This window comes from Parus major, chromosome 4 (assembly GCF_001522545.3).
Source record: "Parus major isolate Abel chromosome 4, Parus_major1.1, whole genome shotgun sequence".
NCBI lineage: Eukaryota > Metazoa > Chordata > Aves > Passeriformes > Paridae > Parus > Parus major.
In genome coordinates this window covers 13,667,744-13,691,786 of record NC_031771.1, presented here as the reverse complement: position 1 = coordinate 13,691,786, position 24,043 = coordinate 13,667,744, and the positions used below count along the sequence as shown (strand labels likewise).

Below are 24,043 nucleotides of genomic sequence, written 5' to 3'. Positions count from 1 at the left end.
TGGCATTATTCAAGTTAGATTTAGCAACGAAGAAGAAAATAATTGCTGTTATTAGAAATAAAAAGACAGTTTTCTCCGGCTTAAAAAAAGAGCCAAAATGCACATTGAGCTTTCTGTGCCATTTGGCTGATAATTCTCAAAAGCTGGGACAGTGTCCTGAGGAGCAGAGCCCTCCAATACACCTGTACCACGCACAAACACCCACCCAGCTGGCAGTTTCCTGGGAAAGCCCTGGGCTGCTGCCAACGTACAGAGAAACTGAGCATCTGTGGGGGACTCCTTCCTTTGAAGCCTCAGCCATCAAAAACAAGCTGTGTTCCAGTGACCAAGAAAAAGGTGTTTGGTCTGTCTACAATCAGCTCTGAGGCTTTTGGGATTTTCTTTTCTCTGTTGATGGTTGCCTCTTTCACTGCCTAACAGTTTTAAGTCACGCTACCACCCATATTTTCATGTGTGTGTCATATATTCTCTCTCTTTTTACAATGCCAAAAAAAGATTAAACAACAAAAACAGCAGCTCCAAATCATGACATCAGTTTCAGGAATATTGCAAACTCCCAGAATGGAAAACAGATTTTTCTTTTCCATACTTTCTATGTTTCTTTCCAAAGAGTGCTTGAACACTGAGCTTTCCTCTGCTTCACTTTGGTTCACTCATTTCTGTCATAGCTTCTGTCACCCATTCTCTTGTACTACATTTATAAAAATAAGAAAGAAACAAACAAATAGCAGCATAACTTTTCCATCCAAAATCAACTAGTGGTATAACAATTACAGTCAACTGGAACTAACAAGAAAAAGCACTCTCCTCATGGAAAGCTGATTTCCTCTGAAGTCGATGTGCTCTAAAGTAACCACTTTTGTGCATTCTAACTAACAGCACAGATAGTGGCCAGCAGCTGCTAAAGCCACATGCAACCTGAAGAATGTCAGTCTATGGGGAATTTCACCATGTAGAGGTTTCAATCCTTTGAGTTACTCTCTTGGTGACAGCTTTCCCCTTCTCACTGCATCTCCTCTGTACCCCTTACCATCAGCTTCCTAAACAGAATCTGGTTGCTTATATTAACAAGTCTGTCAAAAAAAGTTTAAAACTTCCACCTCATCTTGCAGGGATTTCCATACAATTAAAAATATTTATCAGATTCATGAAAAAATGCATACAAAATCAAAACACAAACCACAAATGTTACACCTTCCCTAAAGTGAGACCAGCCTCTCAAAGCTGGCAAGCTGTGCTGGCTGTTTGGAATAGTGAGGGAAAAGCCAATATTTAAAGATTTCCCTCTCAATCAGTGAAGCAACTTTACCTCCCAGTGATGGTTCTCTCACAGGCTAGGCACAGGTGATTTTTCAAAGTACTGATTTAAAAACTGCAAGTAATTTCTAATGTTTTTGGGTTGGGATTTTTGTTTGTTTGGATTGGTTTTTTTAAACACACAAGAAACTTAACTCGGGTATTTATAAGCATAGCAATCTTCTTACAGGTCTATATATTTGGTAGGGAATTTAAGAAAGGAGACAAACTGGAGAGTGGGATGGGGAATTCCTCTTTTACCCAAAACATGCCAGGCTGCAGGCAGCCTGACAAGTCAAGAAAAAGATTATGTTCCAGCTATAGGCCATTCACTGGCATCTATCACTGTTTTGAATACGGGAGACAGTTGAATCTTTTTTAACACCAGCTCAAGTCCCAGTGCTGTAAAGACTTAAAAAATTGTTTAAATATGTGGAAAAGATTTTAGGCCTGCTTAGGCTGATCAATCTGTAAACAGTTAAAGACATCCTTCACTGCTCTAAAGACAACTCCAGGTTCCTACACTTGTCTTTTTCAGAAAAATTAGATGCCCAAGATGTTTAGCAACAGATACACTGCCATTAAAATCAAGGTATTACACTGTGTTTTTTTCTTTAATTTTGTTGGTGTTTTTGCTGTTGTTCTGTGTTCAGTTGGGCTTTTTTTTTTTTTTTTAATAAGGATACATAGAATTGTTTACCAAAGAGAAAGACCATTTGTTATTTGCCTTAATTACTTTCTCAGACACTTCTGCGATGGTTATTTCAAAGTAGGTGAGCAACTTAACAAAAACAATATAGCTTTATTCACTTTCTTCGTTCAAACATTTTTTTCTGTTACTTGCATGTATTACATTTAAGTCCAACTATAAGCAGATTAAAGTAATACAAAAGCATGTGTCTCCCTTTCCCCCTGTGTATTTATATAATGTTTCTACAAATACTTTCTGTTCATCAAGTAATCTTTTTTGTGGCTTTGGGGTATTTTTTTTTGTCTCCCCAAAATCCATGAAGTAAAACTACCTTGCAGTAAAAGCAACTCTGCAATTACCAAGATTACTCTAAACAAGCTAAGTACAAAGGTACCAACAACTGCATTTGTCTGCTTCTACCCAAAGAGTTTTCTGATTTTTTTTTTCCAATTGTTTGAGGTACTTTGACAGAAACTATAGTAAAATTGTTGAGACAGAAGAATTCCTACAATTACCATTTCTTTGAAAAGCTTTTAAAAATGGTAAAGCAAAACAAGTCAAAGTAGTACAACCTGCAATGACTGGTGACACTTGAGTGGTCTGCCCTGTAACAGCTTTGCTATTGACTGGTTTTGCAAATATCAGCTTGGTGATCACCGGGCCAGAAGTTGGGGTTCGAGTCTTCTTCGCAATCTAAAAGATGGAGGAAAAAAGATCTAAAGTAACTTGAGCATTTTGGATCTAAATTATTGTATTGTTAAGTACATTAAAAAATAAAAAGGGAAATACTTGCACACATAATTAGAAGAATAACTGTGTATCTTGAATTTCACCTCCTTTTCTCCTTATGGAAAGAACTAGGAGATTATCCTTGACACTTCAGAATGCCAGCTACCAAAGTAGAATAGCCAAATTCCTCTCAGCTTTTTCAGAGGATAGCTCTCTGTGCCAACATCCCATCTTCAAGATGCTGAAATTATTTCTCACGTATGGTTGGTCTACATAAAAATGTTAAAATTAAATGCACAACTCTCAGTATTTGAAGCTTTAAATGAAGTCACTTCTTTTTCAGCCAACCAGGACAAAACTTGTCCCCATGTGATTTAAATGAGACCACTACTGCTCTGAAACATCTCTTGACCATTTTGACATAGCAGCACACTTGTTTTGCAAATGGGGAAAATGCCTTCTACAACAGTTCCCCTAAAGTACATGGATCATCAGTGCCTGAAAGTTTTGAGTACTCACTAGCCAAGAACAAATCAGCTGGCTACCTCCAGGTACAAGGGGATCTATTTTCATATTATAACCCAGACTCCTGAAACACAGATAGACCAAGAACACGTACAGCAATTCAATGACAGATCAGCCTGAAATCTTTGTAAGCAGGAGTATATAGTCTTGTAAGTTTTAAAGAAGACTTTTTCCCCTTTTCCACACTGAGCAGTTAACTACCAGATGCATTTATTCCAACAGTTTTTATACACTGGCACCCAGCAAATGAACAGTTCAATTTAGAGGCTAACTTTTTCCAAAGACTTTTAACCTGATGACTGCAGAGGCTGCCTATGGATGTGGCCTGAGTCTATGTGAGCACACTGGAAGGCATTACTGAAGCCCTTACACCTGCCCACCTCACACAAAGATTCAGGCACATCCTGCCCCTCCTCCACCACACAGCCTCAGACACATCCTGTGGGCATCAGCCATCAACTCCAGCAATATCAGAGAGGCACAACATTAACATCCACGTGGGGAGCTGCCTCTCAAGGGCACAGAGCCACCTTTAGTACTCGAGCAGCTAAATCAGAAATCTGCCTGATGTGCAAAGATACAGAGCTGACAGCTACTTTCGACAGCCTGAGAAAGTTACAAATGCTCAAATGAAGCAACTGAGTAGGCTGGAAGTTATGGTTTCCTACACAAAACCCTATCTATAGAATTTGTTGCCTGAAAACACCTTTTTTACAACCACATAAGGCAAAAACATTCAAAGTATTCAGCAGCACATAACAAATTCATCAGCTGCTCCACAAAAAGCACCGGTGAGGCTGCCCCAGCTCCCAGCAGCAGTCACAGCACAGCCAGGGAAGCTGGAGCTCCCCTCTGCTATGGCACTGGAGCCCTCCAGGCTGCTGTGCAAAGCCAAGGGCACCTCTCTATGCCTGAGCTACACCCAGCCAGGGAAGCCAGCAAGGAGCAGCTCTGACACCAGGCACTGCCAGAGAATGTATTTCATTTAAAGGAAGCCATGTGCTGCTCCACAGTCACACTACAAGTGCTCCTCAGAGGAAAGCCTCATCTCAGAGCAAATATACTGCTCCTCAGGCACAGTAGCTGCTTTATAAGTGATATACAATTGTCAAGGCTTTAAAATGAAACAGAGGAGAAATAAACCTGTTCTTTTTGGAACATAAGTTATGTTCCAAATATGTTAACTAAAATACATTATATTATAGAATATATTAACTAAAACTTTGAAACATAAGTTGTTTCATGAAGGAAGCTTCATTCACAGCCCTGTTCACAAATTTAACTCAAAGCCATTTTTAAATGTCAAGGATTCAATTATCTTAGCACATATACAGCTGATAGATGAGCAGGCATTTAATCCGTAATTTTTTTTTCCCAGCCTGGACATGCTCTAATTTCTGATCAATTCTACACACTTCATCTACTTGACTTGAGATTTCTGTTTTGCTTAAATTAATCTTACCTTAACATAAGGTATTATTGCAACTCAACTGCTATTGCTTTTTCTCTGATGTGAGCAAAGTCTGGCTCAGAGAATGATGAACATTCAGCATGAATAGCCAGCTCTGGATAATGGCAGTTGTTCCCCAGTAACAGTCAATGAATGTGCTTAAATTACTAACACAAATGTGTGTAAAATACTACTGACCATTAACATTGAGTATTTCAGAAAAAAATTAAAAATCCCAAAATAACAGGTCAACACAAATAGCCCTGCTTCCCTCATACTCAACTTGCACTATCCTCCTCAAATAAATCCCCCCCTGCTTTTTAGGTGAACTGTTTGACTACAAAGAGGGAGATCTAATAAACAAGTGAATCCAGTCAGGGCTTAGGAAACAGCAGGACAAATGTGGTTGGTTATAAACGAGGAGCAGCAATCCCACCCCTACCTGCTGCCAAGCAAACCTTTCTGAGGTTTATGGCACTGGATAACCCCAGCCACCAAAGAGAAGCTTCTTGGTACCACTGGGAAATTCACTGCCCATTTCAGTAAAGATGGGAGAAGCCAGAGGAAATAATCAAGGTGCTCCTTTGATACTTCAGAATGGGCAAGTTCTGTGGAGCACTCTGCCATCGACTGTACTGATCACAAGGAGCTTAACATTATTGCCCTGCCTATGTAAGCTAAGCATGCCCTCTGCAAGTTACTTTGAGTTAGACTACAAATATATTCCCTGGAGCAACAAGCTCTTCCATAGGAATGTTATTGAATTTAGGAGTGCACACCAAATTTCTTTCCCCTACAGAAGTGATTTACCTGCAGGCAACTTGACTTCAAGGGTCAAGTTATATTTTCCTAAACACTCTCCACTAAAGATGAACTGGCAAGTTCAAATGGCTGGGCTTTGTTTTCATACTCTTTTCTATTCATACAGAAATAGGCACACTCATATCTCACATTTACTGCTGGATATCCACATAGTCAGCTATCACAAAGGAGCTAACACACTATAAATCTGCTCCCTAGAGGAGCTCTTGGGAGCCTGTCCATGTACCCACTCTCCATGTAATTTGTATTTGGCATAGTATGAAAAATCAGGGACTCTAGAAATAGAAAAGAACATCTTAACTTCAGAGATTAAGAAACTGAGCTAGGAATGGGAGTTTGAGGTTAGGGAGTGCACAAGGTCCCTTTTCAACGATGAAATAAAGCCACAACGATGGCTTAGCAGCTGCCTTGCCATGGTAGCAGCAATGCTATGGACACTGTTAAAACCAGAGCCAGTTACCACACAAAACAAGCACAAGTCAGACTTAATGGCAGCCCTGGTGATGTGTCTGGACACCTGGTTCAGAGTCATGTGCAAAATCAAACTCCTGCTTAATGAACCTGGACTAAAGTAGTAGAGCAGCAGGCACACCACCACTTTTAAGGCTGCAGGCAGGCAGGAGCCACAGGCTGAAAGCAGATGTATCTGCCCAGTGGTTGTTTTTCCACACATCCATGGCACTAGTTTCAACTAAATCAGGACAAGCTGCTAAGGACAGTAATTAACCTCTGGATATAGATGAGGCCAAAGGCCCTGCCACACTTAACACTTTAGTCTCATACATCTAGAACTGTAAGTAGAGAAGGAGTCAAATTCCCTGAAACATTTTGCTGAACTCTACCAATTATGCCTCAGGTGTTGAGACTTAACTATCATAATTAGATTACAAGATTAGATGTCAAGGCAACTGAGTTTCTCTAATGTTAACCAAAGCCCCTATGATAAGAACTTCGTAATCTCATCTATACCAGTTCACTTCTCAGCACTAAGTCAAAGTCTGTGCTGCCCTCCATCTGAAATACCTGATTCACAAAGCCACAAGAGATAAATAACACAAGACCCACGGGGAGTCAGGGAGGCATTCATGTCCTCCTTTTTCACTCACTGAAAGTTTAAGAGGCTTGTTCAGGGTGATGGGGTAAATGAATCCCTCCATTTTCTAAGACAGGGACTAAAGGACTCAAGTTGTGGGTTACCTGCTCGGTCATTCAGTGTAGAGAAGAGCCAGAATCTCTCACTCAGTCTCATCTAGCACTCTAATACTTCAGAAATTTTCTACACTGTCTGTGAAGTACTAACACAATCATTTCCCCTGCAGTATCTGGTGCTAACCTTGTCTTCTTGCTTTTAATTTCTACTCCCTCCTCTCCTTGTGGGGAAAAAAAGACTTTCAAGTGCTAACAATTCAATCTGTTTTGCAAAGGGAACCAACAGCTTAACAAAAGAAACCACAACAAAATAAATGTACCCAAACTGCAATTAACTAGATTTAAAACCAGATTCAGGTCCATTAGTAAGAGCTTCTGCTAAGGAATGTGTAGAATTCCCAATGGCAAATCGCAGAAGTCGATGGCCGAGTCACTGATTTCAGTCACCGACAGCACAAATCATCTCACAAAACGAAAAACCACATCACAACTAAGTTGTTCTCAGTTTCCTGTATCTGTCATTGGCAGTGAATAATGAAGCCAAGTAACAGGAACTGATCCACTCTTAAATGTTCCTATGATGACTAAAGACCAGAGACTTTCTTGAAAACTATAGTGACAATCATTTATGTTTTAAATAGCCATAATTAAATGTGTCTCCAGGTATGATGTGGCAACAAAAAAGGAGAAAATCAAAATTGGTGCAGGAATCAATTTCAACTTTAAAGAAAATATTCAGAACTGATCTTATTCACCTGCCATGAAATACTAATTAAGGAACATTTGGTTAATAAGATCCTTTAAACTTTGTCATTTTTAATAGCATATCTAAGAGTTTAATTTCTCATTTCATTTAGACAGTAAAATATTTTTCCATCATAACCTGCATCAAGTTCTACCTGTCCTTCACTTTAAGTAAGAGATCTTATTTCTGCCTCACTGCCAATAGAGCAAAGTCATTCGCATTTAGCTCTGTCTCATAGTAGATGAGAATCAGACCCTCTGGGTCATAACCCAAGTCTTTTCAACATATTTTCAGATCCAAGCAGATTTTCTGTGGTTTCAGATATCTCAAGAGCCATTCAGAGATTGGAAACAAAACCTTGACTGTTCAGCTTATGACAATGTCTAGTCCATCACAGTCTATTAACAAGCCTAACTCAATTTGAGGCAGACAAGATACACCTTTCTGTTCTTTTTCAGATGCTAGAAGTTTTTTCAGAGAGTTCATTTAAACAAACTGAACACAGTAGGCAGAAGCTACTCTTTCATAAGGGAGTGTATACTTTGAATAAAAAACAACAGGCATATAGAGTTGAATTCAGTCGTCCTGAAAGTATGTAGAATTTATTTTTATAAAATGAAAATAATCAGAAAATTATTTTCAATTTACTGAAGAGTTCACTTTCTGAGGCAAACCCTAAGTTTCTGGACAGTAGCTAGAGGCAAACAGCATAAAATGGCAAATGCATCCACAGATGAAAGCATGGGCTAAGAGCAGCATTGTATTTTTTAATACAAAGAATAAACGCAAAGGCTGAAAGCAACAGTGTGCCAATCAGTGCAGGAAACAGACAACAATTGCAGTAACAGAACTGGTTTTAAGATGTTTCATCAGCATAACTCATTTTACCTGTACTGTTTTTACTTGCTGGGACTGCAAGACAGAGGGCTGGGCCGCAGAGTTTATCAGCTGACTTCCCTGCGTCAAAGCTGAGACACCCACAACAGGTTTCACTTCCGACCGACCTCCAATGACAACTTTGATCTGCTGGCCTTGTACCTTGGAGTCTCCACCCTGGGCCTGGGACACGGCCTTCTGCGACTGCGGGAGCTGGCTGTGGGGTAATGCTAAAACAATAGGCTGGCCAGACTTGCCCAAAGTTGTTACAATCAGCTTTTGCCCGTCCGGTTTAATACTCTGACTGCCTATTTTAATATCAGTGGCCTTGTTCAGAATAATCTGATTAGCTGAGATAGTGACAGGGGTCTGAGCACCAAGTTTATGGAGGCCACCTGGAAAGGCAGGCTTTACAGCTGCATTCACATCAGGGCTTGGGGCTGTGGCGCTCAGCGCTGCATCTCCTGAGTGGCTGCTGGGCACAGGAACCGATTCCGTGGTGACTGTGGCTGTAGTTGTGGCTGAGGAGTCGGTGGTGGAGCTGATGTTCACTATTTCTTCCAGTTCTGTTTCCATGGGAATAGAGTCTCCCATCGGCGAAGACACGATAACGGCCTCGATGCTGTCTTCTTCCACCAGAGTTATGCCGGTGTCCATGATTTCCTCAGGGAGCAAGCTGTTGACTTCTGCTGAAACCACCTCCATTTTAGTAGCTGTGGCAGTGATGGCCGGAGCAGGTACTGCAATATTTTAAAAGGTTATTGGCTTCCAGAAAACATACATTTTTAAAGCTTTATGAATAGTATTACCAAAGAAGAAAATATAGCAGAATCTTTTCAGACTGAAAGTATTGCGCATGCACAGGAGGGATATCATGGGAAAGAAAACTGTTATCAAAATTTAACACACTAAGCTGAATTTACTCTCAGTAGTAACTTCCATCAAATCTTGACAATATCATTCACAGAAGTCAAATGAAGGCATTACCAGTCCACTCTTCACAACACAATACACAATGAAGCAGTGTTTCCCCCCTGAAGATATGGATACAAGTATTTAAACTCACTGAAGTATAAAACAAGAGTTTAACAGCTTTAAAAAAAATCTAATAGATTATGATGTCTTCTTATACATGTCAACATTGATTATTAGGTTATCTTGCTCAAGAGACCTGTTATCCATACCAGAAGTAACATTCTTGCCAAGTTTTCATTTTGGAAATCTCAGAAAATCAAATGACTGTTTAGTGATGGACTTGAACAACCCCAGAAGCTCAATCAACAGCCACCTACCACAGGATCAAGCCAAAGCCCTGCCACTCACAAGATGAAGAGATAATCCCTTGATGCTGGCTATGAAAAGAAGAGCTCTGTAATTTTTTTTACCTCAATACTCACCAGAAAATATAACACACAAATTCATTATTAATTTGAAGGGTGTTCTAAACGCAAAACAAGTAACACACCATATGAAAAAGAATGGAATTTTTTAAAGACTACCCAAATTATATATTAAACAAACCCCTGCAGCAAGATTCAAAGCCCAAGTCACTTCCATTAGAGAAATCTTACAGACATTGCTGGAAATGGTCACATCGTACCATTCCCCTAAAGCTGTATCACTGTCAAGAGTCTGAAAACAGATCAGCTTAATAAGGCATTTTCCACACTTGTTGACCCCATGAGCACGCTTGGGCACCGGATGGGTGAGCACACCACGTGGGTCTGCCTACATGCTCCTGAGTACTAATTATAAGCTCAAGGGGACAAAATCCTTGCAAATTCTGTTTCCTACTTGCTAGGAAAAGCAGAGCTGAGTTTTAATACTAATTCATGAGGAACCGTGCCAGTAAAAACACTGACCAAACGCCGAGGTGACATTGTTTCCTCTGGAGTCATTGTGGGCCCATTTTGTACAGCAGCTAACTACAGAACAGCTGCATTTCACCCACAGGGTGGATAATTGGGGCAAAAAGCTCTGCTAGAATTACAGAGTTTCCATGCCGAGCTCCAGAGGCTATTCTGAAGCAGTCCTGGCTGCCCTGATTGCCGAGGGTGCCACTCTGACCCCCCTCACCTCAGAATGCCAGCCAGATCAAACTGCCCTGACACTCAAGAAGCCTGAGCTCCGAAAGAACTCCACTGACAGTCACACTCACAGCTCACTTATTGGCAGGCATTTAAAGACACAAAATTATCTGATGTCACTGCCAGAAATACCTCCTTTGGAGAGCATTTCTCCCACAGTAATGCCTGCACAGTGATGCCAGCCCTGGTAACCAGGCCTAGACAAAATAGCCAGCTCCTAGTGACACATTAGTAATGGTATCACATTGCTGCCTTAAAGTCAAATAGGTTAACTGCATAGATGATTACTCAAAAATAGGAATAGAAAAAGTAGACTGTTTTTGAAGACATTATATGTTAAGGCCATTAGGTCTTCTGAGATGTGTCACTTGACTGTCACATCAGCAACTTGCAAAGGCGTGCGGCTCAGATAGTACAACTTCAAACTAGTTCAGACACAAGAAAACTAAACCTCAAACCATCATCCTTTTCTATACTGATATACACACAGGGCTTGGATCCAGAAGTTAGACACCTAGTGTCAAGCACAATCCATGTAATCGTTGTCTCCAAGTTTGAAAAGGAGAGAATCAGCTAAACCAGACACTGGGAAAACCACCTCACTGTAATTATAGATAGTTTTAAATAACTTGGTTTTGGTTTGCATTTGTACATGTTTTTCCCAAGAAAGGCCATTCTTAGTATATTTTAACAGTATGACCATAAAATACTTAAATATATTGAAGCAGTTTTCTAGTTCATCAGTTATTTGCATTCTTTATCCTTGTCATTTGGTTATGTTGCAAAGCAGCAAGTGGTTATTAAATACCTATATCTAGTTGAAAATATATTTACATTAAAATACATGGACTCAGGCTTTTAAACAGCATTTTGAGTCCAAACTAACCACTGCAAGTCAGAATGCAGAAGAAAAAGAAATACATCATATCAAGTCTGTTATCAAGCTGAGAAGTGAAAAGGAAAGAAACATTACTCAGTTACTGGATTAATAGCTTATAGCAATCACACTGGAAGATTTTGCAGTTATCAGGTCATTTTAAACTTAGCTTCCATTAATGTATTCAGGCTAGTGTGCTCAACAACATACATCAAAAAAGAACCATAACCCAACCCACTTGTTCTATTTCTTCACTGCATATTGGACAGGACTGAAATAGATACATTGAAGGCAACAATGAAAATCTCATCCTGGCTATACCAGAGGCTGCTGTCAAAGGCAACTTCAACATTCCTGCAGATTTTTACATCTTGGTATCTAGCCAGGATTTTTCAACAGTTCAGTTGTTTATTTTTTACTAATGCTTTTATACAGTTCTCATTTTTCCACTAAAGTGATTACCAACAGTTAAAGCATGCCAACCTCTTTTAAGATCCTAACAGCTTTGAGATCATCCAGAAAGGGTACAGAATAGTTTTAACTATTTAAACCCTTGAAAATTTCCTTCACTTCAGCAGTTATGCTTTGAGTACTGAATAATGCACAAGCTCGAACTACAACCCCTTGAAAAGATGCATCACTAAGTGTTTACTCAACACTTGAAGGAAAAAAGCAGTCTAGACCAAGCAAGTGTTTAAGCTTCAGACTGGGAAACTCAACAAACATCCTAGGTTCAGATTGCTAAACAGATAATTTTAACCTAAAAAGTAATGGCTATACTATTAAATAAAATTTCATAAAAAAATTCACATAATAAACATTTGGCTAGCTCAGGACACCCAACCAGCCAAACACATAAAAAAGAGTTAGGGACTAAAGCATATTGCCAACAAAGTCTCGGACCAACAACTTTGAGAAGTGCTAGGTATGGTGAGGAGGAGGAGGAGAGAAACAAACTCTCAGCTTGAGCAAATGTAGTGGTTTAGGCCACAGCAAACCACCTGTAATCATCTTACCCATAAAAGAGATTCCTATTCTTGATAGTCACAAAGAACAATATATATATATATATATATATATATATATATGATGGTGTAAAGGATAAAGAGCATTTGTAAGGAAGAGGATAAAGACCAGGACTGTTGGCAAAAATATAGAATGGTGTCTGACAGGTATCTGTGAATTTTGATATTTCTTCTCTGTCACTAGCATGTCACTGTAAAATCTCTAAGAACCTCTGTTAAAAGTATTGAGATCAATCATATCAATATCTTTGTTTATAAAATACCAGAACAGCCACATTAAACGGGAAAATAATAAAAAAGTCAATATACTAAAGCACAGTGATCTACAAAGAAGTAAACAAAATGCAAGACATAAAAATGCTTGTACTTTACAGTAACTGCATTTTATTACATGCAGAAAAATCTCCATTTCACTAAGAATAGCCAACCTTCCAGCCTGCAACCATGAGCAGTTTGAGTAGGTTGACATGTTACAAAACCATCAGCAAGGCAAGTGTACTTGACTATGTACTGCACGCAAAACTCACATTTATAAATTCAGATTATACCGAAACAAGGCTGCTGAGATCAGCTTTACACAAACTCCTGAGAAAGTAATGCACATTAGCAAGGCCATGACAATGAAGCAGAGGGCTAAGACACTCATCACTCAATCCCCTTCCCATTCGCTTCCCAGTGCACAGCTCTTGCCTGGTGGTGCTCAGCCATGGGAACACCCTGATATAACCTGGCAGATGTAGGAATACTGGCCAGACCTGCCTTGAGTCATTGGCAATGCTCATTTTTTAATCAAATTCTCAAGTGTCACTTTCACCAGAAAATAAGGAAACCAAATTAGTAATAGCTTTTGTATGAACACCTCTTGAAGTACAATACAAACCTACACTACCCAAAGTCAAAAGCCACGAAAATACAATATCTAATGTACCCTTGAAGCAGCAGGGATTCTCTTGGGACCAGAGAGAAAATACTAAGTGAAACTAAGTATCACTGCCAGATACAGCAGTATCTGTTAGTAGTTCTTTAAACCTGGGACTGGTACATTTCTGAGCAGCCCTCTAAATTGCCAGCAAGCACAAGTGTTTTTAACTTCGGAGCCAAAACCATGCAAAATCCCCTAAAAAAAGAGGTATGAAGAAGAACAATGATGGCTGGCCTCAAGAAAGGGGAGAATGAGGCTGAGCACCTGAGTCAGATGAATGGCAGAAAAGTAAGAGTGGACAATCTAACAAGCAATTGATTGTAGAAAAGATTCTAATGAAAATGAATACAAAAGAATGTAGGATCAACAGTTGGTACAAAAGGGGAGATGATGAAAATAAAAAATAGATGGTTTGGCAAATTTGTTAACACAAATGTTAATTTGGATGTGCTGAGATAAAAATGTGCCAATACCACCTCTCCTCTTTTCCAAATCAAGGTGCAGCAGAGGACTGCCAGCAGGCTATGGCTCACATGAGGATTTTAAAACTCAAAAATCCCACATTTCACGGTCACATTCATAAAATTGGCATATATAAACCTCCACTAGCAAAGGATCAAAACCACAATATATTTCATTCCTAAGTCCATTAATTAGAACAAAGGCAAGAGTAGGAAGAAAAAGGGAAAATACAGAATGGATCCTTGCTGATTTAAGTGAGAAGTATGAGATGCTGCCAACCACATTTTAGTTGCTTAAAGGCTTTTCAAATTTTACAGCTTCTGCTTATTTGCTCTCTCCAACACTGGCAGATATGTAAACTCCTGAAGGCTGCTGAGCTGAAGAAATCTGATTTTTTGGGACCTTCAATACTTAGAGATTAAGCAATTTGAAATGCCCAGGCCTCAAGTGCCAGTGCCTAGACCTTTCTGCTGGGGCAGGGACGGTAGCTGACCTGTCTGCAATAGATGTGCCCAGGTGGTGGATCTCCTGCAGCAGGTGGTAGGAAAGAGTTGGATAGCTGATTCCAAGCACAGGCTGCAGGAGACTCACAGTCCATAGCCAAAGAGCAAAAAACTCCCCTATCAGCACATCCTGAAGGGACAGGTGAAATAACGCTGAAGAATGGAAGTTTGCAATGGCAAGGACTGGCAGGAGGAAGAGACTTCTCACAAAGGCTGAGGTGCCCTTGCCAAACCGCTTCACTGCTCTGCAGACTGAAGAGGAAATACCCATCACACCAGGAAAGATGCTGAAGCTAAGGCAGCCCCATCTACTCCCTTTGCCACCAGCAGGGGTTTGGGTGCTCAGGCCACGGGAATCGCTTGGAGAAACCTGGTTTGTGAGGGACTGGGGGGGTCCATCTGACAGAGAAAGGAAAGAGAACTTTGTCCATAGTCTTGTCTGGATGGTGAGGAGGGTTTTAACTAAAGTTATCAGAAGAGGGAAACCAAGGGCTGTGATCTGGAGCAGAGTCTGGTTGGAGATCTATAGCCAGCAGTGTTGTCCAAGGGGTCAGTACTGGGTCTGGTCCTGGCTGAACTTGTTAGATCTCTGGATGAAGAGACAGAGTGCATCCTCAGCAAGTTTGTGGATGGTTCAAAACTGGGAGGCATAGCTAATACATCAAGAGGTTGTGCTACAATTCATTGAGAACTGGACAGAGGAGAACCTAATAGAATTCGTCAGAAATAAGTGCAAGGTCCTGTACCTGGTGTGGAATAATCCCACATACCATTACAGGCTGGGGCTGACCTGGGAGCTCCAGGGGAGAAGTTCCATGCCGGCCAGCAGTATGTGCCCCTCTGACCAAGAAGGCTGATGGTATCCTGGGGTCAGCTAGGAACAGTGGGGTCACTATCTAGAACTGCTGCCCGCAGAGGTCGTGGACTGTCCTTTTCTTTGGAGACCCACCGCGACAAACACATGTAGCCTGCCCTAGACGATCTCCAGAGGTCCCTTCCAACCCAACCATTCTGTGATTCTGAGAGCAGCTGGAAGCTGCAACAATTTAAGTGTAACCCAGTAGAAACACTGTATTACAGTAGCAATTCATTCTCCCACTCTGATTACTCTTCCTAATTTTCCAGCTCTTGGGATGGAGGGGAATAAAAGCATGTTGCAATTATTCAACCATGAAACAGTTACTAAGCTCTCCACGATGCTATAATTAACAAATAATAATACAAAATATTGACAAGGACACTTAAAACACAATGAGTACGCCCTCCTGCCCGAAAAACCCAACACAGAGGAAGAAAGGGATGATGTTCTTTGCTGACATGCTGTAAAGAAAAAAAAATAAAGTTCTCAAAAATACTGTCTTCAAAACAAAAATGTTTTACACAACTGCATCTTCTTCCTTCACAACAGCTGCTACAAATACACTTTAAGACTCAGCTATCCTGTGACCTATAGCTGTTTTCTTCACATCAAAACTATTTTTCACATAGAAAGAATCTCAGTACGCTACCACAGAAATTCAATTACACACACCAAGTACAAAAGCAATTTTTACAAATAAACTAACAAGGACCTTAGAGTACATAACCAAAAGTCCCCATGAGTCACAGCCTTTCATGCAAAATGGAAGGTGAAGAGAAAAAGGAAAAAAAGCTATAACTAAGTTTTGGATAAAAGCAGCATGTCATACAAATTGCAAGTGGTTGAATTATGTTACATGTACAAGTGAGTGCATTGTTTCCTAGAAAACTAGCATTACAAAACACTGGGATATGTATCTCTGGATTGGACAACCCCCTTTCCACCATAAGAAAATACTACACTGCCCAAAGGTACCACCTATTACAGAAGAAGATTATTAAGGAAGAACACTCCAGCTGTTGAGAGGTACTGAGCAGTATGCTGAACAAAACACAACAAAACTCCAAGTACTCACTCAGAGTCATTAGTTAAATCTTAAACACTGCTTGTTTACCACACACTTCACTTACAGCAACTTTCCAGGAAAGTATTGCAAATAACATTCTGTGCAGCAGAATACTTCAAAGCAGTTCAGACTGCCTTCTGTAATGGGAAACAATGTTCTACTTTCAAGCAGAACTTTAGGCAAACTAAAAATAAAATAGAAACTAAAAATAAGAACATTTCCCTTCACCCTTCCCTTGGTTTGCATGCCAGTTTCAGTCATTTTCAAAACATGCCATAGCATAAGAGCTTAAACACAGAACTGCACAGGTGCTACGACCACTAAATACATTCTGAAGTTGTTCACTACAGTGAACAATCAAAAATTTTGTCTTCGTAGATTCCGGGGCCTTTACATTTAATCAAGTGTTTCTAACCTTATGTTCCATACAAACTTTGGGATGCAACCAAAAGAAAATAACTCTAAAATAACTTCAAATAATTTAATTTTCTGCAGTGTTTAGTAGGCCAATAGTGAGGCATTGTGAATCTAAAGTTACATTGAATAAACATGTAGAGAACCACTTGATTGATTAAAAAAAACCAAACAAATGAAATGTGAGGAGTACTTATCACTAGGCCCTAAAAACGCAGATTTTTGTCTTCTACATATAGCTTGAAATAAAGGTCTTGATTTCCAAACTCCAGACACCTCTTGAATGTGAGGCTACAGAAGAATTCAGAAGACACAGCAATATCACACCAAGAACTCTGAACAAGCGTGAAAACTACCACCATAGGCTTGATATCGAGTTCCCTACAGACTTTTAGCAGGTGTTATCATATTGCACACCTTTAAGATCAGGCTTGCTGCCAGCAATTTCAGCAAGAGTAGATTTCAGAGCTGTATTTATGAACAAGAGTTCATCACAACAGAACTGTAACCTACCAGTTACAGAGATGCACTTAGAGATGACCCAAGTGCATCTCATCTGTACTACACCAGCACCACCCAGTTGGGAGGTACAGTACATGAAGTTCATTCTAACTGAAACATCTCCCCTGCCCCAACACTGATTTCAGTGAAGTATTTAATTATAAAAAATATGCTAAAATGGCACAAAAAATTTTGCCCTAAAAGCTTAATTCCTTATGCGCCTCATGCAATCACGAGCCTTTTCAAAGTTAGAACACCACAGAGACAAAAAAAAGATAAAAACCGTAAGACAAAAAAGCGCAATGCTTTAAAGGTAGCGCTGTCAAGATTTCAACAGCAGTGACAGCTGCTATAGCCACTACTGCTTTTTAAACTTATCTAGGTTGGCTTTCTTCATTTTTTACTCAGGTGGAACATTAAAACAAAAATAAAGATAGCCCGAACAGTTACTTTGCAGTGATTTGCAGGAAAACATGCTTCTAGCTGCAGATCTCAGCAGTTTTACCAGCTTTAAACATGACAACATTCCACAAGTACAGAATATATTTACTTGCAGAAGGGCTGAGCGGATGATAAATAGTTCACCTACAGCCAAACCAGAACTTCATTCAGATTCCTTCATTCAGAAAAAACACTATTAACACCTCCTTCCCACTTCAACCCCTAGATAAAGCACCTCTGTATTCCTTTTGGGAAAGCTTAAACAACTTTGACTGCGCAATAACTGACTGACCTTTGTGGAATGAAATTCCACATTAAGATTTTGAGTTGAGATCAATTCAACAGGAGAAATAGAATTTCATCCCAGCTCCAGTACCATGTGGATCACTTCAAATGCAGGCTGCTCAGACCTCTGAAGTCTCAGGTTTCATAACTTAACTCATTGAAAAGCTTCTTGAAACACAAACTCCTAAGTTTCACTGTTTCATTAGCTGTAGGTAAGTATACCAACAGCCATGGATAAACGCTTCAAAAAAACCCTGAAAACTTTCAGACAGGACTAGCCAGAAGGAAGCATTTTGGTGACTAGGACTACACAGTATCTCTTACAACCTTTGTTTTTAATATGCTGAAAGTGACACAGCAAGATATCGACACTGTATCTTATTCTATCCCTGGAGAAGCTTTATTCCACACAATATGCCAAGGCCACTTAGGAAGAAGAGTTCTTCGCATGCACCCTCCATGCTGGCTCACTGGGAAATCATTTCCAGTGCCCAATCATGCTCTAGGGGAAGAACCCTCTCCTAACACCCAACCTACACAAGCAGCAGGCTTTCAGAAAAGCTCCAAATCCGTCCTTACAGGATACTTAATGTTCATCTCCTTCTCAGAATTACTAAGTGAATAAATAATAGTGAGCAAACTGTATTTTAACTGTGTTTTTCCATGGAAAAAGTTGTTTGGCTTTTTTTATGTACCAAGATCTCGGTCTTTATTACATCTAAAACCAATTTGTATATACAAAAGAAGCTTTTGACAACTGTCAGTTCATAATTTTGAGGATTGGAGATTAACAGTGATTAATATATGACAGGACACTGAAGCTGACCTGCAGCTTGGCAGGTTCTCTGTGTGACTCAGCTGCCCTGGTTCATCACTACACAGTGAACAGAACCACATACCCACAAAAAACTGGACACACCTGAACCAGAGGCTGTCACTCTGTAAATTCTCCCACAATTCAGCTCAGGACACACACCCAAGCAGCTTTGTGTCAAACTGTATGGTCTACTGAAACCAACACAGCAGCAATAGAACTTGAAAATAACTATGTCTTTCTGCAAAATTCTATAGCATCTGCATTCATCAATGTCATTAAGAATTTTTGTTAAGAATCCACGACATCCAAATTAAAACCTTTTATTCAACTTGTTTCTTTTTGCTGACTTCTTCCTGTTCAACAAAGAATGAGCTCTTATTTTTCCCAGTCATGCTAGTAGCGATGGTAAAAATTCACAAGTAGCCTCCATCATGCCTATTTTCTGCTTCTCTCCTGGGGAAATCCACAGCTTTTTTTGTCCACAAGAAACAGAAGTGACAAACTTTGCCAACATCACTGAGTGCAAAACTGACTACAGCCATGCTGGTCATTCCAGTGGAGCAAGTTCACAGCACTGGCACCAAGCAAATAACACCCACTCTGAAAAAACACCCACTGATCACTTAATGGTTCAGACACTCTCCCAGCAAAAAGAAAACTTATTTTAGTGAAAGATCAATGCATAACACAAAGTTCATAGTTCCCAGAGATTCTTGACTGCTTGCTAGTGCAAGGGATTTAGAACACCTACCTATGCAAAGTAGAATCAAGTTACAGTTTGGAAAGTGAAGGTCACTTGTTTGCCTAAGTTGATTTCAAGGGGAAAACAAATCTTAGAGAAACAAATCCTTTTATTGGGCCATTTTGTAAGCAAAACAAACTAAAGAACAGGCTAGGTAATCTCCTTGTTTGCTGTGTTCTCTCATCCCTTTTTGACAAATACAAACAAGCACGGCAACTATCCCAGATAACTGAAATTCACAAAGAATGGCACAAAAAAATTAGGAAATGCAGCTCTTAAGAAACTATTGACACCAGACGTGCTTTCATTCACTTGTTAGAAAAGCCTCCACAGAAGTATATGTATAATCAAGACTCACCCTGCTCTGCTGGCATATTGTCAAATGAAAGAGCACAACTGCACGTAAGTGATCTTGCTGTACTAGTTCTCCTAATTAATTGCCATTCTTCAATTTTGCTATTTTTTTCAATAATGGGTAAAATATTGTCATACATTTTAGGCATTTCCCCATTTTCTTATTCTTTCTGACACTCTATGTTTTGTTTCTAAAATTGAAAAGCTTGTTTTGTCATAAAGCAAAGAATTACAAAATCACTCAGCACACTGTTTTTTCAACAGAGAGGCTTTTGTTTAAGCTTACTGAACTAGAGATGCTTTAACAAAATGCGTGTCATGAAACCAGAAAAAGATGAATCCATGAGGAAGCTATGATTAACAAGGGTAAGTGGAAAAATTAATCATCTAAGACTGCAAACTCACCATGTTTGCATATGTAATAGCAGAATGAAAGCAAATAGCTTTAACACTGTAACAAAATATGTATGTAGAACACAGAAAAAATAATTTCCATTCTCTTTCCCAATCTCCACATAAGACAAGTCATGGAGGCAGTTTGCATGCTTCCCAGAGGATCATGGCCCTAGGTTTATCAAATACAATGCCAATGGCAAACCATAGCAAGGGAAAAAACCCAACCTCACTCCTTATCAAATGCTGGATACATAACCAATGTAAGTATCTAGTCTTTTTTCCAACGGTTGCAAGGAATACTTAAGAAAATACCAGGTGTTCTTCTACCACAAATTAACCATCTATAGTCACAAAATAGTTCCCAAGGTAACCATAATTGCTTCAACCAACGCACACCATTCCCTCCCCATTACTCTACATTCTGCTAAGTGAGCGCTCGCTGCCCGAGACACCACACAAACGACTGTGTGCAGCAAATCAGAAGAATGGGCAAGGTACACAAATTAGCAACTCCTACGTGTTTAAACTGACACTTGTCAAGTGATATGTGCATGAGAACTTTGTATTACACAGTTGAGGTTTTTGGGCTTGTTTTTTTGTTGGTTTTTTTTTTCCATGGGAAGATAGCTTAAGCTCATGTTTCCACTGTCATGTTTATAATAGAGGTGCTAGCTGGTTTCTTTTTAAGACTGGACAGAGAAAGAAAACAACAAACCAACTAACCTCTTGTCCACATACCAGTTATGAGGACATCCTTCTTCCCTTCGCAAGTTCTGAGTAATTTATGCTTCCATTATAATTTTTAAATGGTAAAGCAAAGCTAAAAAAACCTTATACATCAACAATCTGATAATTACACACTAATAAAACAAGCACCTGCTACAGTTTTATAGGACTTAGTGAGAGCAATATCCTAGCAATACTTTCATTGCACTGTTATTTCAAATAGCATTATTTGCTACTTTGTGTGTACATGAGCAGCAGCACTACTTTCCCTACGTTCCAATTCCCTGTGTGCAATAAGCCAGCACTACTACTAAAGGTCTCTGGTCCACCTTTGGCACTTGCCTTTTTGTTTCCACACATTTTCCCTCCTTGTGCTAGCAAACATCTGTATGACTGCTGGAACAGCCCAGATGAAGGAGTCAGGCAGGAGCAGAGCCATCCAAAACCAACTGTAGGTTGTCACAAACCCATTTCCTCCATGCCACTGACACTGGTGTTCAATCCAGGAAGAAAACTACTCCACAAAGTAGTAAGTAAATTCTGGTGAGTCAGTGTGCTGAGACAACTCTGTTCAAAGTCTATCAGCACCAGAGCAGCGCCAAGGGATCACACCTGAAAGACTTTTCACAGAAACAATAGTTTCATCCAAGGAAGACAGACTTCCTGAGTCTGTAACAGAAACTGCTGTTACTCCAAAGGAATAAAAACCCCTAAACAGTCAGCCCCTAAAGATGGGGATTCAGTATGCACCTAGAACTCATACAACAGATCAAAGCAGAGCCCAACGTTAAGAGCATAACCTTCACGTGGGCAGCAACACATCTGATGGCAGAAGGATGGCTTCTGAAGGGGAGTGACGCTCTAATTAAGGAGCTACCAATCTACATCCAGATATTGAACATGAGAATCTCTCACATCATTTAGCTTTGCACCCCATGACTAATCAAGAGATTATTCTGTTAGCCTTTCTCTTTCTTGTGCAAGAACATTCTTTTCCAGACTTCTAATGTTGTCAGGTGAGCAAGCCTAGTCACAGGCTGTACTGAAAGCCACATGCTGCTTATCAGCTTTCTGAGCAACTGAGAAAACCAAGCTATTCAAATATAAGGCCTGGCAAAATACAAACCTTTGAAAAAGAATTCAAGAAACACTTTTCATTTCTCTTTGGGAGCTCCTGAAACTAAGAATAATAATTAAAAACACAAAGAATCCTGAGGTTATCTCCTAGGTACTTGCTATAAATACACCACACTCACACTTCTGTAGTGTACAGCCTCTGTAGGACATTAGGATGTGCTTCTCACAGCATGTGACAAAGAAATATGTGCTTCCTCTATAGCACATATAGAGAACAAAAGCACAAACACACCAAGTGACAGATAAGGAACCACAGTTCATTGCTGAAGCAGGAATCAAAACACAACTCCCCCAATCTACCTGAGTTCTCCCTGCAAACATTTTCCAAACAAGTGCAAGGGAAAAGAACCTAAGAGGCTCTGATGGTTTTTCCAAATCTGAAATAAAAGATATCACAGTGTATGAGATAACAACATCTCTAAGGTTGAATTCTGACAGTACTCTTCACCATCACCCTTCTTATTCATCTGTGGTTAGCAGATACTCCACCTGAAAGCATTTAAAACTCCTCAAGAATTCTGACTGAACTGTTCAGAGCATTCAGTTACAAACTATCTGAGCACGGACAACACCAGAGTAAAAGCAAACCAAGCATCAGCAGATAGTTCTTGATACATAAGCTGAATAAGCAACCTTGCATAACAAACTGCTGAAGCTTTCCCCATCACAAAAAACAGAGTACTTTCTTAACCCATTAGAGAAGTTGGGCTGCATTTTCAAGCAGCCTGTAAGATGGTTGGCCTACAGAGCAATGCAGCCACACATTTCTGTCTAGGTTGGTACAAATCTGTACAAGGCATGTAGCTAACATGCAACTCAGCGGCAGATAGGTAAACTGGATGTCTTGACAAATAATAATTTAAAAAGAACACAAAAGACAAGTCTAATGCATTTTATTTTACAAAAAGATTACACTGGCAGAAGAAATATATTCAGCTGATAACCCACTATTCTTGCCTCCAATAAGCCAAAAGCTATTGTGAAGAAGATAACCACATACTCAAGGATTGAGTAACCTGTTTGTTATTGCAAGCTTCATGTAAACATTGCAATGAATACTTCAAATTATTTCTCTATATTTATTATTTCCTACAGTAGCTGTAATATATTTCAAGAAACTTTTCAGAAGGATGAAACTAATGAAAGGTGATTTAAATATCTCTGCTTTCCTCACCTGACATCTTAAGTCTGAGAGCTTTCCTCCTGATTACAGTATATTCCAGTGGACAGTTTCATGTGCTCTCAATGCCACAGGGCTTTCCAGAACCCAAATGCTCAATATCAAGCATTACATAATTAGTAAATTATGTGCTTAAAAGTCAAGGCCACAAATAACTAAAAATACATTCTGAATACTGATATACCTCATAACAAGAAAGACGGTGAAAAGAAAAGCTGGGTCTATCCCAAAAGATGGTCTGGCTACATTCACAGAATCACAGAATTGTTAAGCTTGAAAGGCACCTCTGGAGATGATCCAATCCTACCTCTCTGACAAGGCAGGGCCACTTGGAGCAGCTGACACAAGACCATGGTCCTGTGGATTTCAGATATCTCTAGAGAGGGAGACTCCACAACCTCCCTGTGTTCCAATGCTCTACCACCCACAACATAAAGTTCTTCCTCATGTTGAGGTGAAACTTACATTTTTGGTCATAGCCATTTATCCACATCCTGCTGCTAAGCGCCACCAAAAACTCTACCACCATCCTCTTAGCACCTGCTTTTTAGATATTTATATGCATTAATGACAGCAGTCTTCTGTTCCCCGGACTAAACAAGACCAGCTCCTACAGTCTCTCTTCACATGAGATGCTCCAGATCCCTCATCATCTTCACGGCCTCCACTGGACCCTCTCCAGTAGCTCCTTGTTTTTCTTGTACTGAGGAGGCCATAACCAGACACATTCCCTTGGAGCTGAGGGCCGTCCACAGCCGGGCAGTGCACGCTCAGGGCACAGGTGCGCCCTGGCACCGGGGTGAGCTGAGGCAGCACCGCACCCGCTCCGCGGGGCAGAGCCGGAATGAGCATCCCGCTGACACAGCTGAGCCATCCTCACTCACCCGGGGCCGTGTGGCCCCGGCGGCTCCCCGGGGGCGGCGCGGTCTCCTCGAACGGGGCATGCCGGCGAGTAGCCCGGGCCCC

At 40.2% G+C, this 24,043-nt stretch overlaps 1 protein-coding gene across 3 annotated transcripts in view; it reads right to left on the bottom strand.

Moving 5' to 3' along the window:
* LIN54 (lin-54 DREAM MuvB core complex component) overlaps nt 1–24,043 on the bottom strand; it is a 40,060-nt gene that overhangs the window by 15,295 nt on the left and 722 nt on the right. For 2 of the 3 annotated variants that reach the window (XM_015625053.3, XM_015625054.3), the window contains exons 2-3: nt 8,296–9,023; nt 2,560–2,680 (exon numbers count right to left, since the gene is read on the bottom strand). In XM_015625053.3, the coding sequence (XP_015480539.1) occupies nt 2,560–2,680; nt 8,296–8,988 (814 nt within the window). In that variant the 5' untranslated portion in view covers nt 8,989–9,023. The remainder of the gene's footprint in view (nt 1–2,559; nt 2,681–8,295; nt 9,024–24,043) is intronic. The other variant, XM_015625055.3, reaches the window with a different exon arrangement.